We start from the raw sequence: 22,986 nt of genomic DNA on the forward strand, positions 1-22,986 counted from the left end.
TTATCTTTAGCCAGGGGCCCTGCATGTTTTTCCAGATTCTCAGACTCAACTCATCCTTAGCACCTCCTTAATCCTTTTATCCAACTGGCCATGAATCCTGTTTATTTACTTTGGAATTGTTCCCTAATCCCGAGCTTCCTGTATGCATCGCTGCTGGCCAGGACTTCAGGTGCTCATCTCTAAATGCGAGGAATAGCTTCTTCGCTGTTCTTGTAAACATTCCTTCCCTCTACCTCTCCCCCAGAGCTCCTTCCGAGCTAATATCCCCCCAAATTAACCTATGAAGTCACTTAAAAAATTGTTTTTTATTGGCTCTTTGTTGCCTGTAGTTAAAAACTACACTTGGTGCCGTGGCATACAAAGCTTTCCAGAGAAGCAGGCAGTGAGCCTGCTGCTTGTCGGATTTCCAGGAGGAAACTTTGATGGTCAAGTACAGCTCGGTGACTTCAAGGCCGCTTCTTTACCCTCTGTGTCTGTTCCCCAGGTGGAAAATGTGCACAAAATTTGTACCTATCTTATTAGGGTTGTTGTAAGGAACGTGCTAATTAAAACACATAAACTGCATAGTAAGTTCTGCCATCATTTCTAAATCTAAGACCAGATGCCTTTTAAGTCTTATCTACCAATTGAAGAAATAGTGAAATGTTCCTAATTCTCCAAACCCACCTTGACAGACACTTTTATTGTTTTGTCTCTTTTCATATGCTTATTGCCTCTCCTCAGAATACCTTCCGCATTTCCTCCTGATGAAGGTATGCTCATCCTTCAAAGAACAGGTGAGGGGCGGTGTCTCTTGCAGCCCTGCTTGCTGCCCTCCCGCCCTTGGCAGTCCCGCTCTCCTCTATCTCTGCTCTTTAAGTAGTAGATGCCTCGTCATATTTACCCATCACACATGACAGCAGAGCTACTGCTTAGTTGTCAGACAAGGTATGAGTTCCTAACGGCCATAGCTTAATTTTTGTGCCTCTGATGCCTAGTACAGCATTTAATACACATTGGGCAATCCAGAACATGTTTATTAAAATGAAATGTATTTTTCTCTTAAATCAATAAAAATATATTTAAAAATAAAATTTATTTTAAAGAAATAATTTACTACAATTTAAAAATTTTTGGCTAGGAAGACTAAAATCTATCATAAGCATACCAATTTTTTAACAAAATCAACCTGTAATTTCATTATAGCTCCAAACCTAAATACCTATTGCTTTGTGTTTGCTTATCTGGTTAAAGTTACTGGATTGATTTTGTAGTTTATAGAAGAATAAGGGTGTGAGGAGAGCCAGATAACATTTGATAAAGATGAGAACAGGTGGTTAGCTATATCAAATAACCAGATAATCATATAAAGCTATAATATTTCACACATATTGGCAGTAGTGCAGGATCTAAATCAGATCAAAGGGAAAAAATTGAAAGCAGAAAATTAGACTTAGATGTGCATAAAATTTAGAATGTATTAAAAATCTTTTTAAAGTAGTGGAGAAAGATAGATTACTCAAAAAATGATGTTGTATGTCAACTGTAATTGAAAAGTAAAAAATGATTTAAAAAATAATGAACACACAAGATGTTTAGTAACTACAAAGTAGACATAGACACTTGAAGAATACTGGTCAATTATTTTATAGACTGCCAGCAGCTGGGACAGTCATTCACCACTGTCTGATGTTGTCTCATGATTAGATTGAGGCTCTGCATTATTGGAAAGAATATTACAAGGTGATACATCCTTCTAATTGCATTATAGCGTGAGGTACAACACGATGTTTTATATCTATACTGGTGATTGTAACCTTGAACACGTGGTGTCTTCCAGGAGTCTCCATTATAAAGTACTTGTTTTATTTATTTTTATTTATTTTTTTAAAAAATATATATTTTATTGATTTTGTACAGAGAGGAAGGGAGAGAGATAGAAAGCTAGAAACATCGATGAGTGTCATCGATCAGCTGCCTCTTGCACACCCCCTACTGGGGATATGCCTGCAACCAAGGTACATGCCCTTGACCGGAATTGAACCCGGGTCCCTTCAGTCCCCAAGCCGACGCTCTATCCATTGAGCCAAACCGGTCTCGGCTAAAGTACTTGTTTTATAAGAGGATAAAATCCTCTAGTAATTTGCCAAAAATATCCACGACGTACATATAAATATATTCGAAAATACATATATTTAATGTGAACATAAAACTGTTACTAAATGTAATCCATAAATGCTGTGGATTTTACAAGCTGGTTCTCTCAACACAAAGCCATTATAAAAATATGGATCTATGTAAACTTTTATTTTTATTTTTTATTATTTTTAAAAATATTCTTTGATTTTTTTACAGAGAGGAAGGGAGAGGGAAACATCGACCAGCTGCCTCCTGCACACCCCCTACCAGGGATGTACAACCAATGTACATGCCCTTAACCGGAATTGAACCCGGGATCTTTCAGTCTGCAGTCCAACACTCTATCCACTGAGCCAAACCAGTTAGGGCAATTAACTCTCCTTTTTCTCCTTCCCCCAGCTCCTGGCAACCACCATTCTATATTTTGTCTATGAACTTGACTCCTTTAAGAATTTCATGTGAGTAGAAACATATTAGTACTTGTCCTTTAGTGCCTGGCTTATTTCATTTAGCATAATTTCTAGAAGTTTCATCCATTTTGTTGCATGGGTCAGAATACCCTTTCGTAAGGCTGAATAACACACCACATTTTGTTTAACTACTCATCAATCAATGGACACGTGTTGTTTCCACATTCTAGATATTGTGAATAAAGGTCTCCCTAAGATGTGCCACTTGGGCCTGGGGATTATTTTGAGCTAAAAGCAACCAAGTCCCTGCAGGTTCAAGAGGAACTTGACCTGCCTGTTAAAGAACCTAAATGGAAGGCCTTGCCCATAATTAAGTTATTGTCAGAAATTGATTTCCAATCTTCCTTTATTAGTGTTGAATGTACTCAAAGAGTTTGGAGGCTTTGATTAGAAATAAATGATTTATTCAAGGATTTAAAAAATATATATTTTATTGATTTTTTTACAGAGAGGAGGAGAGGGATAGAGTTAGAAACATCCATCAGCTGCCTCTTGCACACCCCACACTGGGAATATGCCTGCAACCAAGGTACATGCCCAAACCACTGAGCCAAACCGGTTTCGGCTATTCAAGGATCTTAAGGTTTGCAAGCTGGAAACACAACTAGGCAATGAAGCATGGTAGCAATCATCTTGAGTAGAAACTGCAGTTTAACTTTAACCCTGCTGTGTGGCTGTGTACTCATTTGCTTGACAAAACAATAGAAAAGTATTTTCTGGACTTACGTACGCCATCCCAATGGATTGAATACTCCATTGGCGGTGGTTTGAATATCCCCTCGATTGTGATCTTACTGGTCATCGAAACACATTCTTCTGAACCTGGAGACCAGGACAGACAATTACTCTAAATTGTGGGGAACCTCAGTGGCTCCAGATAACGCGTTTCGGTAGACTCCGTGGTCCCAAGACCAGACGGCACAATTCTTCTAAATTGCCTCCGTGGCTCCAGATAATGTTTCCATTGATTCAGTGCTCCAAAGATCCAAAACTATAATTAACTCCTGTAGACAACTAACTTGCTCAGTTTCGCTTCTGTAATTGCTTTGTACAAACTGGCTTCCTCATTCCAAACCCGAAGATGTCACCAATACCTTTGTGATGTTTGCCTATATAAGCCTGAGGGTGCCAGCATTTCGGGGCTGCGAGATTTGGCGTGCTATTGCTCCCTTGTAGCCCCCTAATTCGACTTCTTGATTGAAGTGTCCTTTGTGCGATTCCTGGTTACGCCACAACAGTAGAAACCCCGTAAGAAGAAAGAAAAGAGTTCCTATAGAAGCAGCATTCTTGAGCATAATTGGTCCTGCATTCTTAGCCCTAAGATCGGTCCAAGATAGTTAGCAGTGCCATGTCAGGTGGTCCAAATTGGCGAGTCCTTCAGGGGTAATAAGAGGGTTATCTGGAGGTCTGATGCATGTCCAGGCATTGCTGCAAGACTGGCAAGTTGATTGTTTATTTATTTACTTGTTTATGGGAGGTGGGGGCTGGCAATTTAAAAGTTTAAGTCCCTAGGCTAGTTAAAGCAAGAATAGAACTGTTTCCTCTTACCTCAACCTATTTGATTTCAGTAATGTAGCAGCTGGACTATAGTGACCCCACTTTATTTCTTCATTCGACTGCAAACTCCTTGAGGGCAAGAACCCCCTTTGCGCTTTGCTGTAATGCCCGAGTCTCTAAAACACTGCCTGACACATGATGCATAGAGGAGGTCAGTATCTCCTGAACGATAGATCAATTCCAAGTGTTTTCAGGTGGCTTCCTGGAAGGGTTTATACCAGCTAACAGGAGAAAAGCCCTTCAGGATCCTATCGTGAAAACGACCTTTGTTAAGGTGACTAGACGTTCCCGCGGGGTTTTAAAAAATGTCCCGACTTTTTAAAAAATCGGGACTTGTTTAAAATGCCGCAGGACAAATTATTAAAAAAGCGGGACGTCTGGCCGAAACCGGTGTGGTTCAGTGGCTAGAGCGTCGGCCTGCGGACTGAAAGGTCCCGGGTTCGATTCCGGTCAAAGGCATGTGCCTTGGCTGCGGGCACATCCCCAGTGGGAGGTGTGCAGGAGGCAGCTGATCGATGACTCTCTCATTGATGTTTCTCTCTCCCTTTCTCTCTGTAAAAAATCAATAATATATATATATATTTAAAAAGCTGGACGTTGCAAAACTCCCCCCCGCCCCCCGCGTGTTGTCAAACAGAGACAACCCTCTCGCAAGGCTCCCATGGCCCGCACCGGCAGGGCTCCCCATCCCACTCCCCGGGACGCCGGGGGCTCCGGGGGGACAGCGGGGTCAGACAAGCGGTCCGGGAGGCTGAGGGGGACAGCGGGGTCCGACAGGCGGCTTCGCCGGGGGCTCCCCGGGACGCCGGTCGCCGTGGCCCGGCGGCTTCTCCGCCCCGCGGCCCCTCTCCCCGGGGGCAGGCCGGCTGTGGTCCCGCTATCTGGCTGGGACAGGGCGCTCGGTTGATCGGTTTCCTGATACGAAGCCGCGTCTGAGACGCCGAGCCCTGAGGAAGCCCACACAGCTGTCAGTCTTTTCCTCACCGGCCTCTCCGGCTATTTCTGGTCGGCCCCCGTGAAAAAAAACAAAATTAAAATAAAGCCCTTTTACTGCGCCCCCGAGGCACAAGCACCCGCAGGAACGCGGCCCTGAGGCCCAGGGGGCCGCACCCCGCAGCCCCGAGGCCCGGGCGTCGGGCCGCGCCGCTGAGGCCCAGGGAGACGCCGCCGGCGGGGACCGCGCCGCCCGCCCGCCCGGCAGGAACCAGCCGGCCTCCCGCCCTCCAGCCTTTTCCCTCTCCCCGCCCCGCCCGGAGCGCCCGGCCACAGGCGCGGCTGGAGGCGGTGCGCGCCCGGGCCTCCCGCTCCGGCCCCGAGCGGCACCCGGCAGCGCACACGCCCGGCGCCCGGCGCCCGCCGCCTGGTCTGGAGGAGCGGCGAGGCCAACCCCGCGCCCGCGCCGGCCCCGAGGCCCCGCCCCCCGGGACGTCCTGCGTGCGTGCGTGCGTGCGCGCGCCCCGCCCTCCTCAGCCGCGCGACGCGAGGGCGGGGGCGCCGCGTGCGTGCGCGCGCGCTCCCGGCCGTTCGTTCGCCTGCTCGCGCTCGGCGGCCGCTCTCGCTGCGGCTGCGGCTGGGCTGGGGGCGGCGGCGCGGGCGGCGGGCGGCGCGGGGCGGTCCGGCGGGTTCAAAGAGGAAAACATGGCGGAAAACAAAGGCGGCGGCGACGGCGAGAGCGGCGGCGGGGGCAGCGGCAGCGCGCCGGGGCCGGCCGGGGCCGGCGGGCCCGCGGCGCAGGAGGCGGAGCCGCCTCTCGCCGCGGTGCTGGTGGAGGAGGAGGAGGAGGAAGGCGGCCGGGCCGGCGCGGAGGGCGCCGCGGCGGGGCCGGACGACGGGGGGGCGGCCGCGGCCTCCGGCTCGACCCCGGCCGCCTCAGCCCCGGCAGCCTCCGCGGGGCCCGGGGCTCCCGGGGGCGCGGCGCCGGCGCCCGCCCCGGCCCCGGCCGCGGCCGCGGCGCCCGCCCCGGGCCCGTCGGCGGGGCCGCCCCCGGGGCCGCCGGCCTCGCTGCTGGACACCTGCGCCGTGTGTCAGCAGAGCCTGCAGAGCCGGCGCGAGGCGGAGCCCAAGCTGCTGCCCTGCCTGCACTCCTTCTGCCTGCGCTGCCTGCCCGAGCCCGAGCGCCAGCTCAGCGTGCCCCTCCCGGGCGGCAGCAACGGCGACGTCCAGCAGGGTGAGCGGCTGCGGGCCGGGCTGCGGGGCCGGGCTGCGGGCTGGCGCGGCCCCGGGGGGAGGCCCGGCCTGCGGGGCAGGTCCCGGGGGAGCCGGGCCCCGGGGAGCGGGGGACGGGGAGGGAGGGGGTGCCGGCCGCGGGGGCGGGGGAGGGGACCCCGCTCCTCGGGGAGGCGTGCGGGTGCGGGTGCGAGTGCGGGTGCGAGTGCGGGTGCGGCTGGGAGAGGAGGGGCGGGGGAGGCCGGAGCCGGAGCCGGGAGAGGCGTGGAGGGAGCCGGGGAGAGGAGGCTGAGAGGAGCTGTCTCGCTGGGAGAGGGGAAGGACCAGGGGCTGGAGAGGAGAGAAAGGGCCTCGGAGAGTTTGGGGCGAAGAGAAGGCGCCTGGCGGAAAGTAATCTTACGATGACATTGGGAAGGAGAAACTCTGACGAGGAGGATAGCCCCGAGGGGCCTGGCGGCTGGGGGGGAACACCGGGGTTTAGGGGTGAGGGGGAGAGGGGCTCTGAAGGGAACTGGGAATGGGGGAGCTGGGCACGCACTCCAGCTCATTGTGCATTAATGAGCCCCCAGCGCTGCGGCCGCTGTGGGTGGAATAAGGTGCTCGGTGCGGAGCCCGTTCACACGGGAGACAGGAAACCTACCGCGGCGGAGGGGCCCTGGCCGCGGGCGAGGCACAAGCTAGGCGAGGCTGTCAGGGAGACTTCGCTGGGGGGAGAGCCCCAGCGCCTCTGGAAAGGTGAGCAGCTCAGGGCGCCGTACACGTCCCTCTGCTGCACGGATGTGCCCGGGGATTGGTGGGAATCTGGGTTCATGGACTGATTAGGTGAGGGGTCTCTAATGCCTTATCTCAGGGTGGGGAACCTTTTCCCGGCTGAGGGCCATTTGGATGTTTATAACGTCATTGGAGGGCCATACAAAATTATTAGCCATACAAAATTATTAGCTTGCTATATTTGACCAAACATTTAATTAACGCACCCCTAATGCCTTGGCAGGCCCAGACCAAGTGATTTCAGGGTGTCCCCCACCCCGTCTTCTGTGAAACCCTTGGATTTTAGACTTCAGAATAGTTTGGAAATTTTCTTCTTCCTGGTAAAGTCTTTAATACTCCAGGGGAGGAGTGGGTTAACACATTATCAAACACAATATTGATGTAATGCCCTGGCTGGTGTGGCTCAGTGGGTAGAGCGTCGGCCTGCGGACTGAGGGGTCCCGGGTTGGATTCTGGCCAGGGGCACATGCCTGGGTTGCGGGCTTGATCCCCAGGAGACAGCCGATCAATGGTTCTCATCATTGATGCTTCTCTCTCTCCCACTCTAAAATCAATAAAGCAAATAAATATATATTTAAAATATATTTTATTGATTTTTTTTTTACAGAGAGGGAGAGAGGGATAGAGAGCTAGAAACATCGATGAGAGAGAAACATCGATCCGCTGCCTCCTGCACACCTCCTACTGGGGATGTGCCTGCAACCAAGGTACATGCCCTTGACCGGAATCGAACCTGGGACCTTTCAGTCCGCAGGCCGACGCTCTATCCACTGAGTCAAACCGGTTTCGGCAATAAAATAAATATTTTTTTAAAATGTATTTAATGCGATAGACAATAAGTAGCCTTCCAAATTCAGGGTGGGTTTTGTTGCAAAAATTTTTTTTTAAATATATTGATTTTTTTACAGAGAGGAAGGGGGAGGGATAGTTAGAAACATCTGATGAGAGAGAAACATCAATCAGCTGCCTCCTGCACACCCACCACTGGGGATGTGCCCACAACCAAGGTACATGCCCTTGACCGGAATCAACCTGGGACCTTTCAGTCCGCAGGCTGACGCTCTATCCACTGAGCCAAACCGGTTAGGGCGCATATTTATGAAAAATATTAAAAATTGTACAAAGTTTTTGAGGTTTGGAACTGCAGGTAAGGGATTGTGGGTTTGGCATTCGTCCTGTAGGGTGTACCTGTACAGTGTAGACCACATGTGTCAAACACAAGGCCCGCGGGCCAGGCCTTGCAATGTGGCCCGCACCGCGCTGTCATCACTGCACTCCGCTGTCAGTTTATGACATTGTCAGTTTATGACATTGTCAGTTTATGACTGTTCAGTAAACCATTCGGCCCGCGATTTAGGCTGGATTTTAGATTTTGGCCCCTTCTCTGATTGAGTTCGACACCCCTAGTGTAGACTAAAGGGGGGTCCTGAAGGCCTTTTATGTCAGGAGGATAAAAGGATCGCACTTGTGACCAGGAAGATCATTTGGTACATTGAAGGGGAAGGGAAGGCAAGGACGGAGGGCGGACCAGTTAGGATATTGAAGTTCTCTAGGTGACAAATTTGGAATGGGTAGTAGAGGACTGATATCAGGTATTAAAGAAATATTTTGCTATGGGGCAAAGGTATGGACTTGGGGAGATATATTTGAGTTTGGATGTTTACTTTGTCACTTCCTACTTGTGACATGGACAGATTAATTTTTCTCAGTCTAAGTTTTCTCATTTGTGAAATAAGGACAGAATTACCTACCTCATAGGGCTATTGATAGAATGATGTGTATACAGTAACTAGTACTAATTGGTAGTTATTAATGAAATGGCAGCTAGTTTTTTATTAGAAACTAATTGTGAGTAGCCATGGGAATGGAGATGGGAACAGTGCTGATAGCAAATGAAAGAATTCAGGCCCTGCCTGTGTTGCTCAGTTGGTTTAGTGTTGTCACATGCACCACGAGGTCGCTGGTTCGATTCCTGGGGGCACATGCCCAGGTTTTGGGTCAATCCCTGGCAGCCAATGTATGTTTCTCACAATGTTTCCTCTTAAATCTATCGGAACATTAAAAAGAAAATAATTCAGGCTCAGAGCAGGGTGTGTTTGTGTGGTGTAGGCAGGGTATTATTTTAGTTTGGGATGTTTTGGGTTTGAAGTATTGAGGCATTCAGGTAAGAATGTTAAGAATAAGGTTAGAGTGTTGGCCCAGGGACCTAAGGATCTGGGCTTGATTCCTGATCCTAGCCCTGGTAGAGGCGTGTGCGGGAGGCCACCTATGGACGTGTCTCTTTCACATCAATGCTTCTCCCTCCCTCCCATTTTTTTTTAATATTGTCATTGATTTTAGAGAGGAAGGGAGGGATAAAACCATCAGTGTTGAGAGAGAATCATTGATTGGCTGCCTCTGCACGCCCCACACTGGGAATTGAGCCTGAAACCTGGGCAGATGCCCTGGCGGGAAGCGAACTGCCCGCAGGGCCCTTTCACTCTCCTAAAAATCAGAGGGGGATGGGGGTATCTTCAGGTGCGATTAACAGAACAAAAGAGAAGGGTTTGGTTGGTGGGAAGATATTCAGTGGTAATAGGTGCTTAGAGGTGTAGAAGCTCAGGGCCTCCTGAGCAGGAAGAAGTGGGGCTCAGTGTTCTGTGGGAACCTGGATCGTGGGAGATTGAGAAGGAGCACAGGATGAAAACTGACTGCTGTGGCTAAGGGACTGGAGTGATGCCGTTGGCTCTCTAATGTATACGCAGGCAAGAGAATAATATTCCCTAAATTCCCTCTTTATTTCTACATGCTTTGTTTTTGAACTGGTAGAAATAAGTAGGTGGGACTAAACTGTTAATCTTAAGGAAATGTTGCTTTCCAACCAGTATCTAAAACGAATGAAGTCTGGAGCCACCATGTTTTTCGGTATGGAATTGAGAAATAATTGGTTAGTATTAACTCCTGTATCTTTGCTTTTTAAAAAGCCAGCTTGCTGTTCTGGAAGGAACACTGGGTTTGGTGTTGGGCAATGTAGTTCTGCTACTTGTTTTCTGGTTCCCTCAGGTTCATGATGTTTTTGTCCTTCAGTTTATCTACAATGTAGCTAATAGTCCTTCACATACGTCTCTCTGAGTCAAATTAAATAAATATGAACGTGTTTTTATGAACTGAAACGCTTTGCAGATGCGCAGTATTGTTGAACAGCCTGATTCCAGCTCTAGCCTGGGAAGCCATAGCTGGTAGTTTAATTCACCATTTTAAGTGTTTCTGAAGTGATGACAAGTACATTGCCCTCCCTGCTAACTGACCTTTTTCTCTGTTCCTCTATTTAACACAAGGAAGTTATTCCCCCTTTAGCCGTTCCCTGAGATCTCTGCCTCCTCCTGTAGCTTTCGGACCAGCATGGTCAGCATCACCTGTGAGCTTGTTAGGAATGCACATTGTGTGCCCACCACGGCCGGCCCGGTCAGCAGGCTGTAACAGCTCTTCCAGGTGATTCTGATGCAAAGTTTGAGAACCAGTGTCCTTGAGTGGAGGGCTCCTCACTTCAAATGTTGCTTCCTAAGAAAGGCTTCTTCTGGCGACTCCTTTTTTTCCCCCTTAAATTTTTTTATTTTATTGATTGAGAGAGAGAAGGAGAGAAACATTTTGTTGTTCTACTTATTTATACATTCATTGTTTGCTTTTTATATGAGCCCCGACTGGGGATCTGGAAAACCTGGCACTTTGTGACAATGCTCTAACCAATGAGCTACCCGGAAATGGCCTTTTTAAAAATACTTAATTAAGAGGAAGATATAGAGCTTTTAAATAAAAATTAGAATTTTGGGAAACTTAATCTGCTGCCATGAGCTTGACAGATTCTTCATATTTAAAGGGATTTTTGCCCTTGCTGGTTTGCTCAGTGGGTTGAGGTTAGCCCTGTACTGAAGGGCCCTGGGTTCAATTCCAGTTGAGGGCATGTACCTCGATTGCAGGCTAGGTCCCCAGCCCTGGCCAGGATGGGTTCGAGAGACAACCAGTTAATGTGTTTGTCTCACATTGGTGTTCCACTCTGTCTCTCCCCTCCTAGTCTCTCTAAAAATATCAGTGGAAAAATAGCTTCAGGTGAGGAATTACAACAAAAATAATAGAGTGACTATTAAAAAGAGGTATTTTTTATGAAATTGGTAGTGATATTAGTATTCTTTTTTTCTGGGATATGGTGCAATGAAATGTCAACATTTGTAAAATCTACATAGTGAACTAATATTTTCCACAAATGACCAATGCATGATGTTACAAAATCACACACAGAAAAAGATTCCGAGTTTAAAACGACCAGTAGGTTCTAATATAAGAGTGTGGTAAAAGTGCATCAGTACGGTTTGAAGTTCACCTTGAGGCAGACATTTAAGAAATAAGTGCTCTGCACGTCTTATATTTTTTGTATTGTATGAAAGAAGAGTAAGTAGCCACATATTTGAAAAGGCCAGGGTGCTCTTCCTTTTTTAAAATTTATTTCTTTAAAATACATTTATATTGATTTCAGAGCGGGAGAGAGAGGTAGAAACATCAGTGATGAGAGGATCATTGGTGGGCTGGCTCCTGCACAATGCCACTGGGATTGAGCCGCAGCTGGCCATGCGCCTGGGGGGGAATCAGACTGGGACCTCCTGGTTCATTGGTCGACCCTCTCATCCATGAGCCACAGAGAGCAGGCCTCTCCCTCTTAAAAAATACATGGCTGTAAGAGGCCAGGTGTTCTGTATTAAAAAAAAATAATATATATATACACACACACACACACACACACAAATATATATATATTTTTAAAAATATATTTTATTGAATTTTTACAGAGAGGAAGGGAGAGAGATAGAAAGTTAGAAACATCGATGAGAAAGAAACATCGATCAGCTACCTCCTGCACACCCCCTACTGGGGATGTGCCCGCAACCAAGGTACATGCCCTTGACTGGAATCGAACCCAGGACCTTTCAGTCCGCAGGCTTACGCTCTATCCACTGACCCAAACTGGTTTTGGCTATATATATATTTATTGACTTCAGAGAGGAAGGGAGAGAGAGAAACATTAATGAGAAACATCAGTGATGAGAGGCATTCGTTGATTGGCTGCCTCCTGCACACCCCCTATTGGGGATTGAGCCCGCCACCTGGGCATGTGCCCTTGACAGGAATGGAACCCTGGACCCTTCAGTCCGCAGGCTGACACTGTATCCACTAGGGTGGCCAGGTGTTCTTCATATTCTTCAAATAAAGGAAGTCATCACAACAGATTCAATGCAAAAGCATATGTTGTCATCTTCTGTTAGACCAGACATTAAAGAGATATTTAAAAATAAAAAAAGCATTATTGAATATGAAATTCTAGGTTGAAAATATTTTTTCCTCAGGACTTTGAGGCTATATCTTCTATTTTCTTAAGAAATCAGTGTTGCTGGTGCCATTCTGTCTGATTTGGCTCCTTTGTACAATCCCAGTTGAGGTTTGTTTTTATTTACCTCTTCCTGGAACCTTTTAATTATCTCTTTATCATTCTGAAATTTGGTGATGTGCCTCTATTGTTTTACCTTTCAATAGTTTTTAATAGCTCACTGTTTTCTATTAGTCTGGTGATCTTTGCTTTTAGTAACAAAACTGTAAACTTAGAAATGTTTCATAAGGATACCGTCCTTTCCCCAATCACCACTACACACCACACACACACACACACACACACACACACACACACACACGCTTTTTGGAACTGGTGCACTTTGGATGTTGGCACTCTTGGTTTTATACTCTCTCTTACTTTTTCTCTTATGTTTTCCTTCTGTTCGCTTTCTTATTCAACTGACATTTTGAGAAATCTTGACTTTATTTTCTTTTTAAATTTAATTTTTTAATATTTATTTTATTTTTTAAAGTTTTACATGTCTCCTTTTTCCCCATTGACCCTCCCTTCCCCACCCCCACCCCCCCAGGACAAGCCCTCACTGCCCCAGTGTCTGTCCATTGGTTATGCTGATACGCATGCTTTCAAGTCCTTTGGTTGATCTCTGCCCCCTGCCATTTGTCTCTGGATATATTTCTGTTCATCAGTTTATATTCCTTATATCCCACATATGAGTGAGATCATGTGATATTGAACTTTCTCCGACTGGCTTATTTTGCTTAGCATAATGCTCTCCATTGACTTTACTTCCTAATCTTTTTTCTTTCTATGCTGATCTCTTTGTCCCTTTTGGCTTGAGGCTTCCTCAAGGGGTGGCTAGCCCTTGTGCTCGTCCTACTTGAGTGAGACAAGAAAACTGATTGGAGGTTTTGTTTGTTAATTGTTGGACTTCTCTTTATTTTTTCAGTGGTTTTATTGATCTTTTAGAATGACCGGGAGGGAGAGGGAGAACTAGAGAAAAACATTAATTGGTTGCCGCCCACACCCACCGGACCCGGGATTGAAGCCGCAGCCTGGGTATGTGCCTGACCCGGAATCAAACCAGTGACCTTTCGGTGCATGAGATGATGATTAAGCAACAAGAGTCACACTTGCCAGAGCTGTTGGACTTCACTTTAGATCAGGGGCTGGGAAACGAGAGCCATGGGCCAGATCTAGCTTGCTGTCTTGATTTATATGGCTCATGTGCTAGGAATGAGTTTTATATTTTTAAATGGTTGAAAAACATCAAAAGAATATTTTGTGATGTGAAAATTACATGAAATTAAAATTTCTGTTCATAAGTAACATTTTGGAACACAGTTATGCCCATTTCTTTATGTATTATCTATGACTGCTTTCATGCTGCAATGGCAGAATGAATAACTGACAAAGACTGCACTCATTGCTTTGCACTGCTTTTTGGTGCACTACAAATTGCAGTGTTGTAGTAATAACTTAATAAGCATATATGTGTGGCTATAGCATGACATTTACAAAAATACTTTAATTACCAATGCATACCTATCATTTAAAGCAAGACGAGAAGAGAAAAGTGGCACCCTTTTAAGGCACAGAGGAATGGGAGTTATTTTCCTTTTGAGTTAGTTGGCTGTTTATTATACACTTTTACTGTAGCTCTGCTAACAGAGTACAGCATGTAGATAACACTAGAGTGAGTACTGGTTGTAGTGCTCCCAACTCAAGGAAAGTAGTGGACAGAGAAGTTAGAAATTTTAAATTGGAATATCTCATCACAGCAGAATTTCTTAAAGGTGAAAAAATGAAATCAAGGTAAGTTTCTGGGTGGATTATTTGTTAGCCAGGTGAGAAAAAGCTCTTCACTGATGGTGAGTTAATTAAATCCTCCCAGCTAAGTAAAATGTCTCCCACAAAGAATTTTGCAATTCTTATAAATTTGTATTACAAAAATCTTCAGATGATTATTATACTAGAGGCCCGTGCACAAATTTTGTGCACAAATGGGGTCTCTAGGCCTGGCGGCCCTCAGGGCCGGCTGGGGCCTCCCTTCCCTAGCTGCTGACTGCCGGCTGTGCCGCCTCGTGGTGTTAGCACACATTTTTGTGACTAATGAACCAGCCTTGTAACTAGAGAGAGAGTTTAGCATAGGATTTAAGAGGAAGAGTATATTCAGACATCATGGTCTCAGATCTTGGCCCTTCTCTCAGCTCCTGTTTATATTGCCATATGATCTTGAGATTGTTACTTGAGCTCTGAACCTTAATTTCCTCACCTTTGAAATGGTGATAGTAATTGAACTTACTTTAAGAGCTGTTTGAGGATTCATTGAACTAATACATATAAATTTCTCAATAAGTACTGATGGGCCGGGCCTTACAGTAAAACTTTGTATTAATGTAGATGTAAATATAATTTGATCATGATTATCTCCTCATTCTCAAATAGGCAGGTTAAAATTCTTACTGGAGTGAGGGCAGAAGTGCTGGGCAGAGCAAGGTTGGGTTGGGAGACATCAGAGAAGAGATGTGGGTGGCAGAGCTCCAATGGTCTGAGCCAATTTTTATGAATCGAGTGGGGAAAATGGCACCAACCAATAAGAGATTCCTGGAATTCCTTAAACAACAGCTTCAGCCTGGCATCAAACTACAGTCTAGTTTGTGTTAGTCTTAATTTGCCTGGGTAAGAAAGTTTATATAATTATTTTACTTTCCAGTAACTGGACTCTATTTTATGCAGTTGCATTTTGGAGCCTCACTTATTTTGCTAAGGCAGAGTTTTACCTTATTTTTTATATTAATTGATTATTTATTTATTTAAAATATATTTTATTGATTTTTCACAGAGAGGAAGGGAGAGAGATAGCCAGAAACATCGATCAGCTGCCTCCTGCACGCCCCCCCCCCCCCCCACTGGGAATGCGCCCGCAACCAAGGTATGTGCCCTTGACTGGAATTGAACCCGGGACCTTTAGGTCCGCAGGCTGATGCTCTATCCACTGAGCCAAACCGGTTTTGGCTAATTGATTATTTTTATTTATTCTTTTTTTCTTTTTTTTTCCCCCTTATTTTTTTTTTTTAATTAAATTATCTGTGTACATATCTTACCATTCCCCCCCTCCCCCATAAATGCCCTCCCTCCCCAGAGTTTTGTGTCCATTGGTTGTACTTATTTGCATGTATACAAGTCCTTCGGTTGATCTCTTATCTCCCCCAGATCTTAATTGATTATTTTTAATCTTCACCCAAGGGCATGTTTAGAGAGAGGAAGTGAGACAGAAAAACATCAGTGTGATTGGTTGCCTTCCATGTGTCCCAACCAGGGATTGAACCAACAACTCAGGTTTGTACCCTGACCTGGAACCACACTGACAAACTTCTAGTGTATAGTTGTTGCTCAACCACTGAGCAACACCAGCTGGGTCAGGGTACCTTATTTTTACCTTTTATCTCAATTTCCTTTTCATATTGTAGTTAGAATTTTTTTTTCCTAGCTGAAGTTGAATTAGAATAGATGATTATAGTTTGATATTTTAATTTCATGTATTTTTTATTTCCAAATTAATATATTATATATTTACTTTTAGCTCATGCATATTTATTATCGATGCCTTTGTTAATTATTTTTGAAATTTCGCTTCTATTTTCCCACATTCTTAAATACTAGTGGCCTGGTGCATGAATTTGTGCACATTGAAAGGAAATTAATTAGAAGTATTTAATATCGCTATTGGTCCTTTCTCTGTAATAGAAGTGTCAGGTCGGTCACTTAGCCTTTTATTCTTTTCAGCAAGAGCTTTATATGTATCGTGCATGTGTGAATCAATGTTTATTTTTAAATTGCCAGTGTGTGTCATATGTATCGGTCGGAGGGATGTACCATTGGTCACTAATCTTCTATATGTATACTAGAGGCCCGGTGCACGAAATTCGTGCATGGGTGCAGGGTGGGTGTGGGGGGAGTTGTCCCCTCAGCCCAGCCTGCACCATCTCCAATCCGGGATCCTTCTCACAATTTGGGACCGCTGGCTCCTAACTGGTCACCTGCCTGCTGGCCTGGTTGCCCCTAACTGCCCCCCCACCAGCCTGGTTGCCCCTCACTGACCACCCTTCCCCCCTCCGCCGGCCTGGTTGCCCCCAACTTCTCTGCTGGCCTGGTCTCCCTGAACTGCCCCCCACTCCTCCCATTGGTCTGGTTGCCCCAAACTACCCCCCCCCCCCCCCCCCCAGCCTGGTCACCCCACACAGCCTGCTGTTCAGTCATTACTGTGATGGAGTCCTGGACAATTTGAATATTCCTCTGTTATTAGTATAGATAGATTAGGTTGAACTGTATAAAACTGCTGTATTTGGCAGATTTATGTGGTTCACCTTAATACTTCACTAGTTATTACAACAATGAATAGTTCTGTTATATGTCTGAAAAGTTAATTTCCTTTTACACTTGAGTAATAGTTTTATCAGGATATAATAGATTGCTAGATTGGCTGTTATTTTTGCTGAAAGCTTTGAAGAGATTGTTATCTTTGGCATTGTTTTCTTTCTGGTGAGGTGGTTCTGTTGTTAGTCTTGATTGTCTTCTAGTATTAGCAGTTATGAAGAGTGTTTGCTCCATCTTTGGTTTGTTTAGGTGTGGATTTATTTTTAATTATTCTGCTCAGGAATTGGGTTGCAATTTGAGAACTCATTTATTCAGTTTTGAAATTCTTGAGAGAGAGATCAGTTTTGAAATTCTTGGTCATTATCCTTTTATAAAGCATCTCTGCCTCCTTTCCTTCATGAACTTCTAGGAATTTCTGATTGACACATGCTGGACTTCCTCATTCAATTATTTAGCTTTCTTCTTCTTCTTCTTATGCTGGACTTCCTCATTCAATTATTTAGCTTTCTTCTTCTTCTTCTTCTTCTTGGACTTCCTCATTCAATTATTTAGCTTTCTTCTTCTTCTTCTTCTTCTTCTTCTTCTTCTTCTTCTTCTTCATTTTTTTTTTTTTTTTTTACAGAGAGGAAGAGAGAGGGATAGAGAGTTAGAAACATTGATGAGAGAGAATCATCAATCAGTTGCCTGTTGCACATCCCTTACTGGGGATGTGCCCACAACCAAGGTAGTACATGCCCTTGACCAGAATCGAACCCGGGACCTTTCAGCCCACAGGCCGACGCTCTATCCACTGAGCCAAACCGGTTTCGGCTTAGCTTTCTTCTTGTTTGTCGTTTCATCTCTCCTTATCTCTGCATGGTGTAACGAATAAACTTTATATACTAGTCTTGGAACCCTCTCTCGAAAGTAAGGATTGTGTCGTTCATGCTCTATCCTCAAAGCAGGGGTCCTCAAACTTTTTAAAGTGGGGGCCAGATCACGGTCCCTCAGAGAGCTGGAGGGCCGGACTATATGAACTACTAATTCCTACTGTAACACCTCGGCTGCGCTCACTGCCCAAAAAACCTGGCGGGCCGGATCAGACTCCTCTGCGGGCCGCATGTGGCCCGCGGGCTGTAGTTTGAAGACCCCTGCTCAAATGTATGGCTGAGATGTAGTAATCAGTTTGTTGCGTTGACTGTGGTGCTATATTTTAGTTGTTAACTTTAACATCTGTTGTTACCTCAGCAGGCTTATCTGTTTTTAGATGCTAGAGCGACAGCAGGTGAAGGGGCAGGTGATCTTTCTTCCCACACTAACATGAATTCATGTAGTTCTGAACTAAGTGAGAATTTATAAGATGACAGATAGTATATTTCAGTTGCTGCTGTAACAAAATTGCCATAAACTTGTGGCCTTAATACAACACACTTTATTTTCTTACTGGTCTGGAGGCTAAGAGTTTGAATTCAGTTTGCTGAGTGTCTTGCAGAGTCTGTGCCAGCAGCTCTGGCTTTCCCACCAGAAAGAGTCTGAGCCTGAGGAGAGTCTGGTTCTTTGTGTTTTTCGGCCGCTATTGAAGTCACCTGTATTTCGTGGCTTGTGGCTCCATCGGAAGCTCCCATTATCAGTTGGTTTTCCTTTTTTTGTAATCTAATCTTCCTCTGCCTCCTCTTATGAGATCGCTTGTGATGGCATTTAAGGCCAATCCAATAATCCAGGACAGCATTTCCATCTCGAGAGCCTTAATTCAATCACAGCTGCAGAGCCCCTTTGCTGGATAAGTGACACTGACAGGTTTTCCAAGAGTAGGACCTGGATGTCTTTTGAAAAACACAATGTTGCCGGGACCGGTTTAGCTCAATGGATAGAGCGTCGGCTTGGGGACTGAAGGGACCTGGGTTCGATTCTGGTCAAGGGCATGTACCTTGGTTGCAGGCATATCCCCAGTAGGGGGTGTGCAAGAGGCAACTGATCGATGACTCTCTCTCATCGATGTTTCTAACTCTCTATCTCTCTCCCTTCCTCTCTGTACAAAATCAATAAAATATATTAAAAAAAAAAAAAAAAAAAAGAAAAACACAATGTCATAAAGATGCAGCTTTAAACTTTTTTTGCATATTATTTTTTTCTCTCTTCCTAAATAGAATATCATTTTTTTTCCAATGGAATAATTCAGTGGATTATTTTACTCAGCTCTTAATGCTCATTTCTTTGGTCTTGTCAGTGACATATTGAATGGATAGTTTTCATATGGGCAACATGCACAGTTTTCCTTATTTTTTTCTGAAAAATATTTCTTAATGTTGACATTTTGTATTGTAGTTGGTGTGATACGGTGCCCAGTATGCCGCCAAGAATGCAGACAGATAGACCTTGTGGATAATTATTTTGTGAAAGATACATCTGAAGCTCCTAGCAGTTCTGATGAGAAATCAGAACAGGTATGCTTCTCAATTTTTCTTTATATTTCTATTTTAATATCAAAATGTAAATTACTAAAAAAGCATGTTTGGGTTGTTACATAAATTAGGCTAATTCTTCTATAGTTACATCTTTCAAATTGAAAATAAATAATATCTTTATTCTACATCCTCTCACATCTGGCTCAGTGAGACAAAAGATCATTACTGAAAAATTGAAATCTTTTATAGATTTTGTGTTCTGAGACTTAGATTTTAATCCACTGAAGGATATGGAGGGAGAGGATCTCATTAAAAATAAATGGATAATAAAAATTTTTTATTCTGGGTACATAAATTAGTATATTTGGAAGCAAGTTAGACAGTTTTCACCTTTTTATTTTGTGGATCTGTATTTTGTAAATCTAATGTAGCTTAGTATTTCTTTCCTCTTTTAGGTATGTACTAGCTGTGAAGACAATGCAAGTGCAGTTGGCTTTTGTGTAGAGTGTGGAGAGTGGCTCTGTAAGACATGCATTGAAGCACATCAGAGAGTAAAGTTCACTAAAGATCACTTGATCAGGAAGAAAGAAGATGTCTCAGGTAAGAGAGAAGCAATTTTAATGATTATTAATCCCCCTCTTTGCCCCTATGGCATTTCTGCGTATTCTTTGTAAGCTTTGGATACCAGTATCAATAAGAATTTAGAAAGTTAGACAAAAATTTTGTTTAGTTTAAAAATATATGTTTTATTTTGCTACAGAGTCTGTTGGAGCATCTGGTCAGCGCCCTGTTTTCTGCCCTGTACACAAACAAGAGCAGTTGAAACTTTTCTGTGAAACATGTGATAGACTGACATGTAGAGACTGCCAGCTATTGGAGCACAAAGAACATAGGTACAGAAGTCATGATTGCTTATCAGGAAATATTATGAAAGTTCTTTAAAAATTCTTACTTTTTCTAAAGCAAATATGTATTCCTTAATTTTGTTTGTTAGCATTTTAATTCTCAATTTTATATATTTCTTAAATCATTTTTGATAAGTTAATGGTTTTCACATTCATAACTAATATTTTTATGATTTGTTAAAAATGCATTATATGGATTTGGGTTTGTAAGAATGGAATTGTATTTGTTTGCTCTGACTTGGTTCAGATACACTTTTTTTCAAGTACTGTGTTATTTAGGCTATAAGTTGTCATTTAAAAAAGGTAATATTCTCCTGGGTATGGATAAATGGTACCCATTTTAACATTAAAGCATAAATAAACGGATTTCATTTTAGATATTACAATTTGCCGAAAAATCAGGGATTTATAAGCATCTAAATCAGTAGTTCTCAACCTTTCTAATGCCATGACCTTTAATACAGTTCCTCATGTTATGGTGACCCCCAACCATAAAATTATTTTTGTTGCTACTTCAGAACTGTAATTTTGCTACTGTTATGAATCATAATGTAAATATCTGTGTTTTCCTATGGTCTTAGGCTCTACAGCAGCAGATCTCAACCTGTGGGTCGCCTAAGACCATCGGTAAATTTCCCAGTTGACATGACATCTATTTTTACAATTAAAAAGATGGTCTTGTTTAGCCATACAGAATTTTCTTACAACAGTTCTGCTGAATTGGAAATGGGTTTTATGAATCTCCTGCCATAAAAGAGTAGGTTAAGTTGAATCAACCACACTTTAATCTGTTTTTTAACTGTAAGATGTCTCCTCCTCCTCCTCCCCTATCCCCTTCTCTGTTTTTTTGCAGGCATCTCTTTTATTTTTATTTTTTAAATTTAAATCTTTATTGTTGAAAGTATTACACGTCCCCCCCTTTCCTCCATTGACCCCTCTAGCCCACCCCATCCCCATAACTCCAGTCTGTGTTGCTGATACTTCCAAAATCCTTCCGAGTGTGGATCATAGGGCCCAAACACACCTGGAGATAGACTACTGCCCCCATTCAAGTACGAATGACCTTTGAGATGGTTGTATCGGTTAGTACTAGTGATATTACCAGGTGTGGTAATATTCAGAATTTAAATACACCAGCCAAATGTTGGGCTTCCTGTTTAGTTTTTTTTTTTTTAAACATATATATGTTTGTTTTTAAAAATATATTTTATTGATTTTTTTTATAGACAGGAAGAGAGAGGGATATATATTTACCCATTTATTCCTTCCAGTATATGAGTTACCATCTCTTATTGTGCTCCTTTGCACTATATCCTTCAACATTTCTTGTTTTGCAGGTCTGCTGGGAATGAATACTTTCCATTTCTGGTCACTGGAATAGCCTCAGTTTAGGAGATGTTTGCACGAGTTATAGAATTCTGGGTTGACATTTTTTTCTTTCAACATTTAAAAGCTCTCATTACTTTTTATTCTGGCCTTTGTTTTTAATGACTTATCTGGCTGCTTTTAAGATTTTCTCTTTTTCTTTGGTCTTTACCATTTGACTGTGATGTTTTTAGGTATGTGTTCCATTCTATAGATTGTGTGTGTGGTTCTCAGAGCTTCTTGTATCTGTAAGTTTATAGCTTTTATCAAATTTGGGAAGTTGACCAGTATTCAAAAAATTTCCCCCCACATTCTTACTGTCTTGTTAAACAAAGCACACATATGTTAAACTTTGATTTTGTCACACTGGTCTCTGAGGCTTTGTTCATTTTCCTTAAATCTATTCCCTCTTCTTCAGACTTTAAAACTTTTTATTTGTGTTCATTTTCACTAACCCTTACTTCAGCCATCACCCATTTGCTGTCACACCCATCTAGTGAATTATTTCAATTACTGTACTTTTTTGGACTTTCCATTTTTTTTTTAATAGTTTTCGTTTTTTTCTGCTGAGTTTTCCCACCAGTTTACTGTTAAGAACCTGTTATCATTTAAATTTTGAAAAAAATGTATGATAGACCATTTAAAATTTTAGCTTAAAGAACATCTGGATTATCTTGTGTCAGGTTTTTTTTGTTTGTTTGTTTGTTTTTGTTTTAGTATATTTTCCTTTGAGTCATACTTTCTGATTTCTTTGAATGCCTAGTGAGTTTCTATTGAGATTTAGATACTGTGGGTGATATATTATTGAAACTTTGGATTCTCTTTCTCTGCAGACTCTTTAATTACTGTTCTAGGGGGCAGTTAAGCTACTGGTTGATCACCTTTTTTTGTAAGCTTGTTTTTACATTTACTTAGGGATGGTCTGTGAAAAGCCCCGGGTATTTCCCAGGTCTGTAACTTGGTTGGACTTAACTTCTGAATTGTGTTTCTTGAAAGATCAAATGAAGATGTGGTTTTAGGCTTTGTTAGGACAAGATAGGCCGAGGGTAGAAGTTGTTCCAACTATAGTTATTGTCCTTTAAGGTGTGGCCTTTCTGGTTTCTTAGGTAGATGCCTGGGCGGTGAGCAAAGCCCCTGCCCCCACTGCTCAGCTGGAATTCTGTCTGCCAGAGCCGCGTGACCTCTAGCTTTGTTCTCCATAGTCAGCTTTACAGCAGCGAGACCTCACTCTGCGCGTGTGGCACAGACACTGCACAGAGGTTTGTGAGGGATCCGCTTAGTCCTCAGCCTCTCTGCACAGCTCCTTCATTCCAGGACCCTACTCCGCGGCTTCCAGGTGCTTAGTAGTTCCAGCCCTGGTTTCTGCCTCCTCAGCTCAAAGAAACTTTGTACTCTGCTTGGCCCTTAGCTCTCTCTGCCAGTTATCATGGAATTGTGCACAGACAGAGAGGCAGGGTGATGGTGATTCTCTCTGAAGGACTGCAGAGTTTCTC

The 22,986-nt window shown here is 43.9% G+C and overlaps 1 protein-coding gene across 2 annotated transcripts in view; it reads left to right on the top strand.

Moving 5' to 3' along the window:
* Nucleotides 1–5,664: 5,664 nt before the first annotated feature.
* The window catches only part of TRIM33 (tripartite motif containing 33), a 48,799-nt gene continuing 31,477 nt past the window's right edge, over nt 5,665–22,986 (top strand). For both annotated transcript variants that reach the window (XM_084866157.1, XM_084866158.1), the window contains exons 1-4: nt 5,665–6,312; nt 19,144–19,262; nt 19,679–19,823; nt 19,984–20,116. In XM_084866157.1, coding sequence (XP_084722283.1) covers nt 5,784–6,312; nt 19,144–19,262; nt 19,679–19,823; nt 19,984–20,116 — 926 coding nt within the window. In that variant the 5' untranslated portion in view covers nt 5,665–5,783. The remainder of the gene's footprint in view (nt 6,313–19,143; nt 19,263–19,678; nt 19,824–19,983; nt 20,117–22,986) is intronic.

This window comes from Pipistrellus hanaki (assembly GCF_964339955.1).
Source record: "Pipistrellus hanaki genome assembly, chromosome: 18".
NCBI lineage: Eukaryota > Metazoa > Chordata > Mammalia > Chiroptera > Vespertilionidae > Pipistrellus > Pipistrellus hanaki.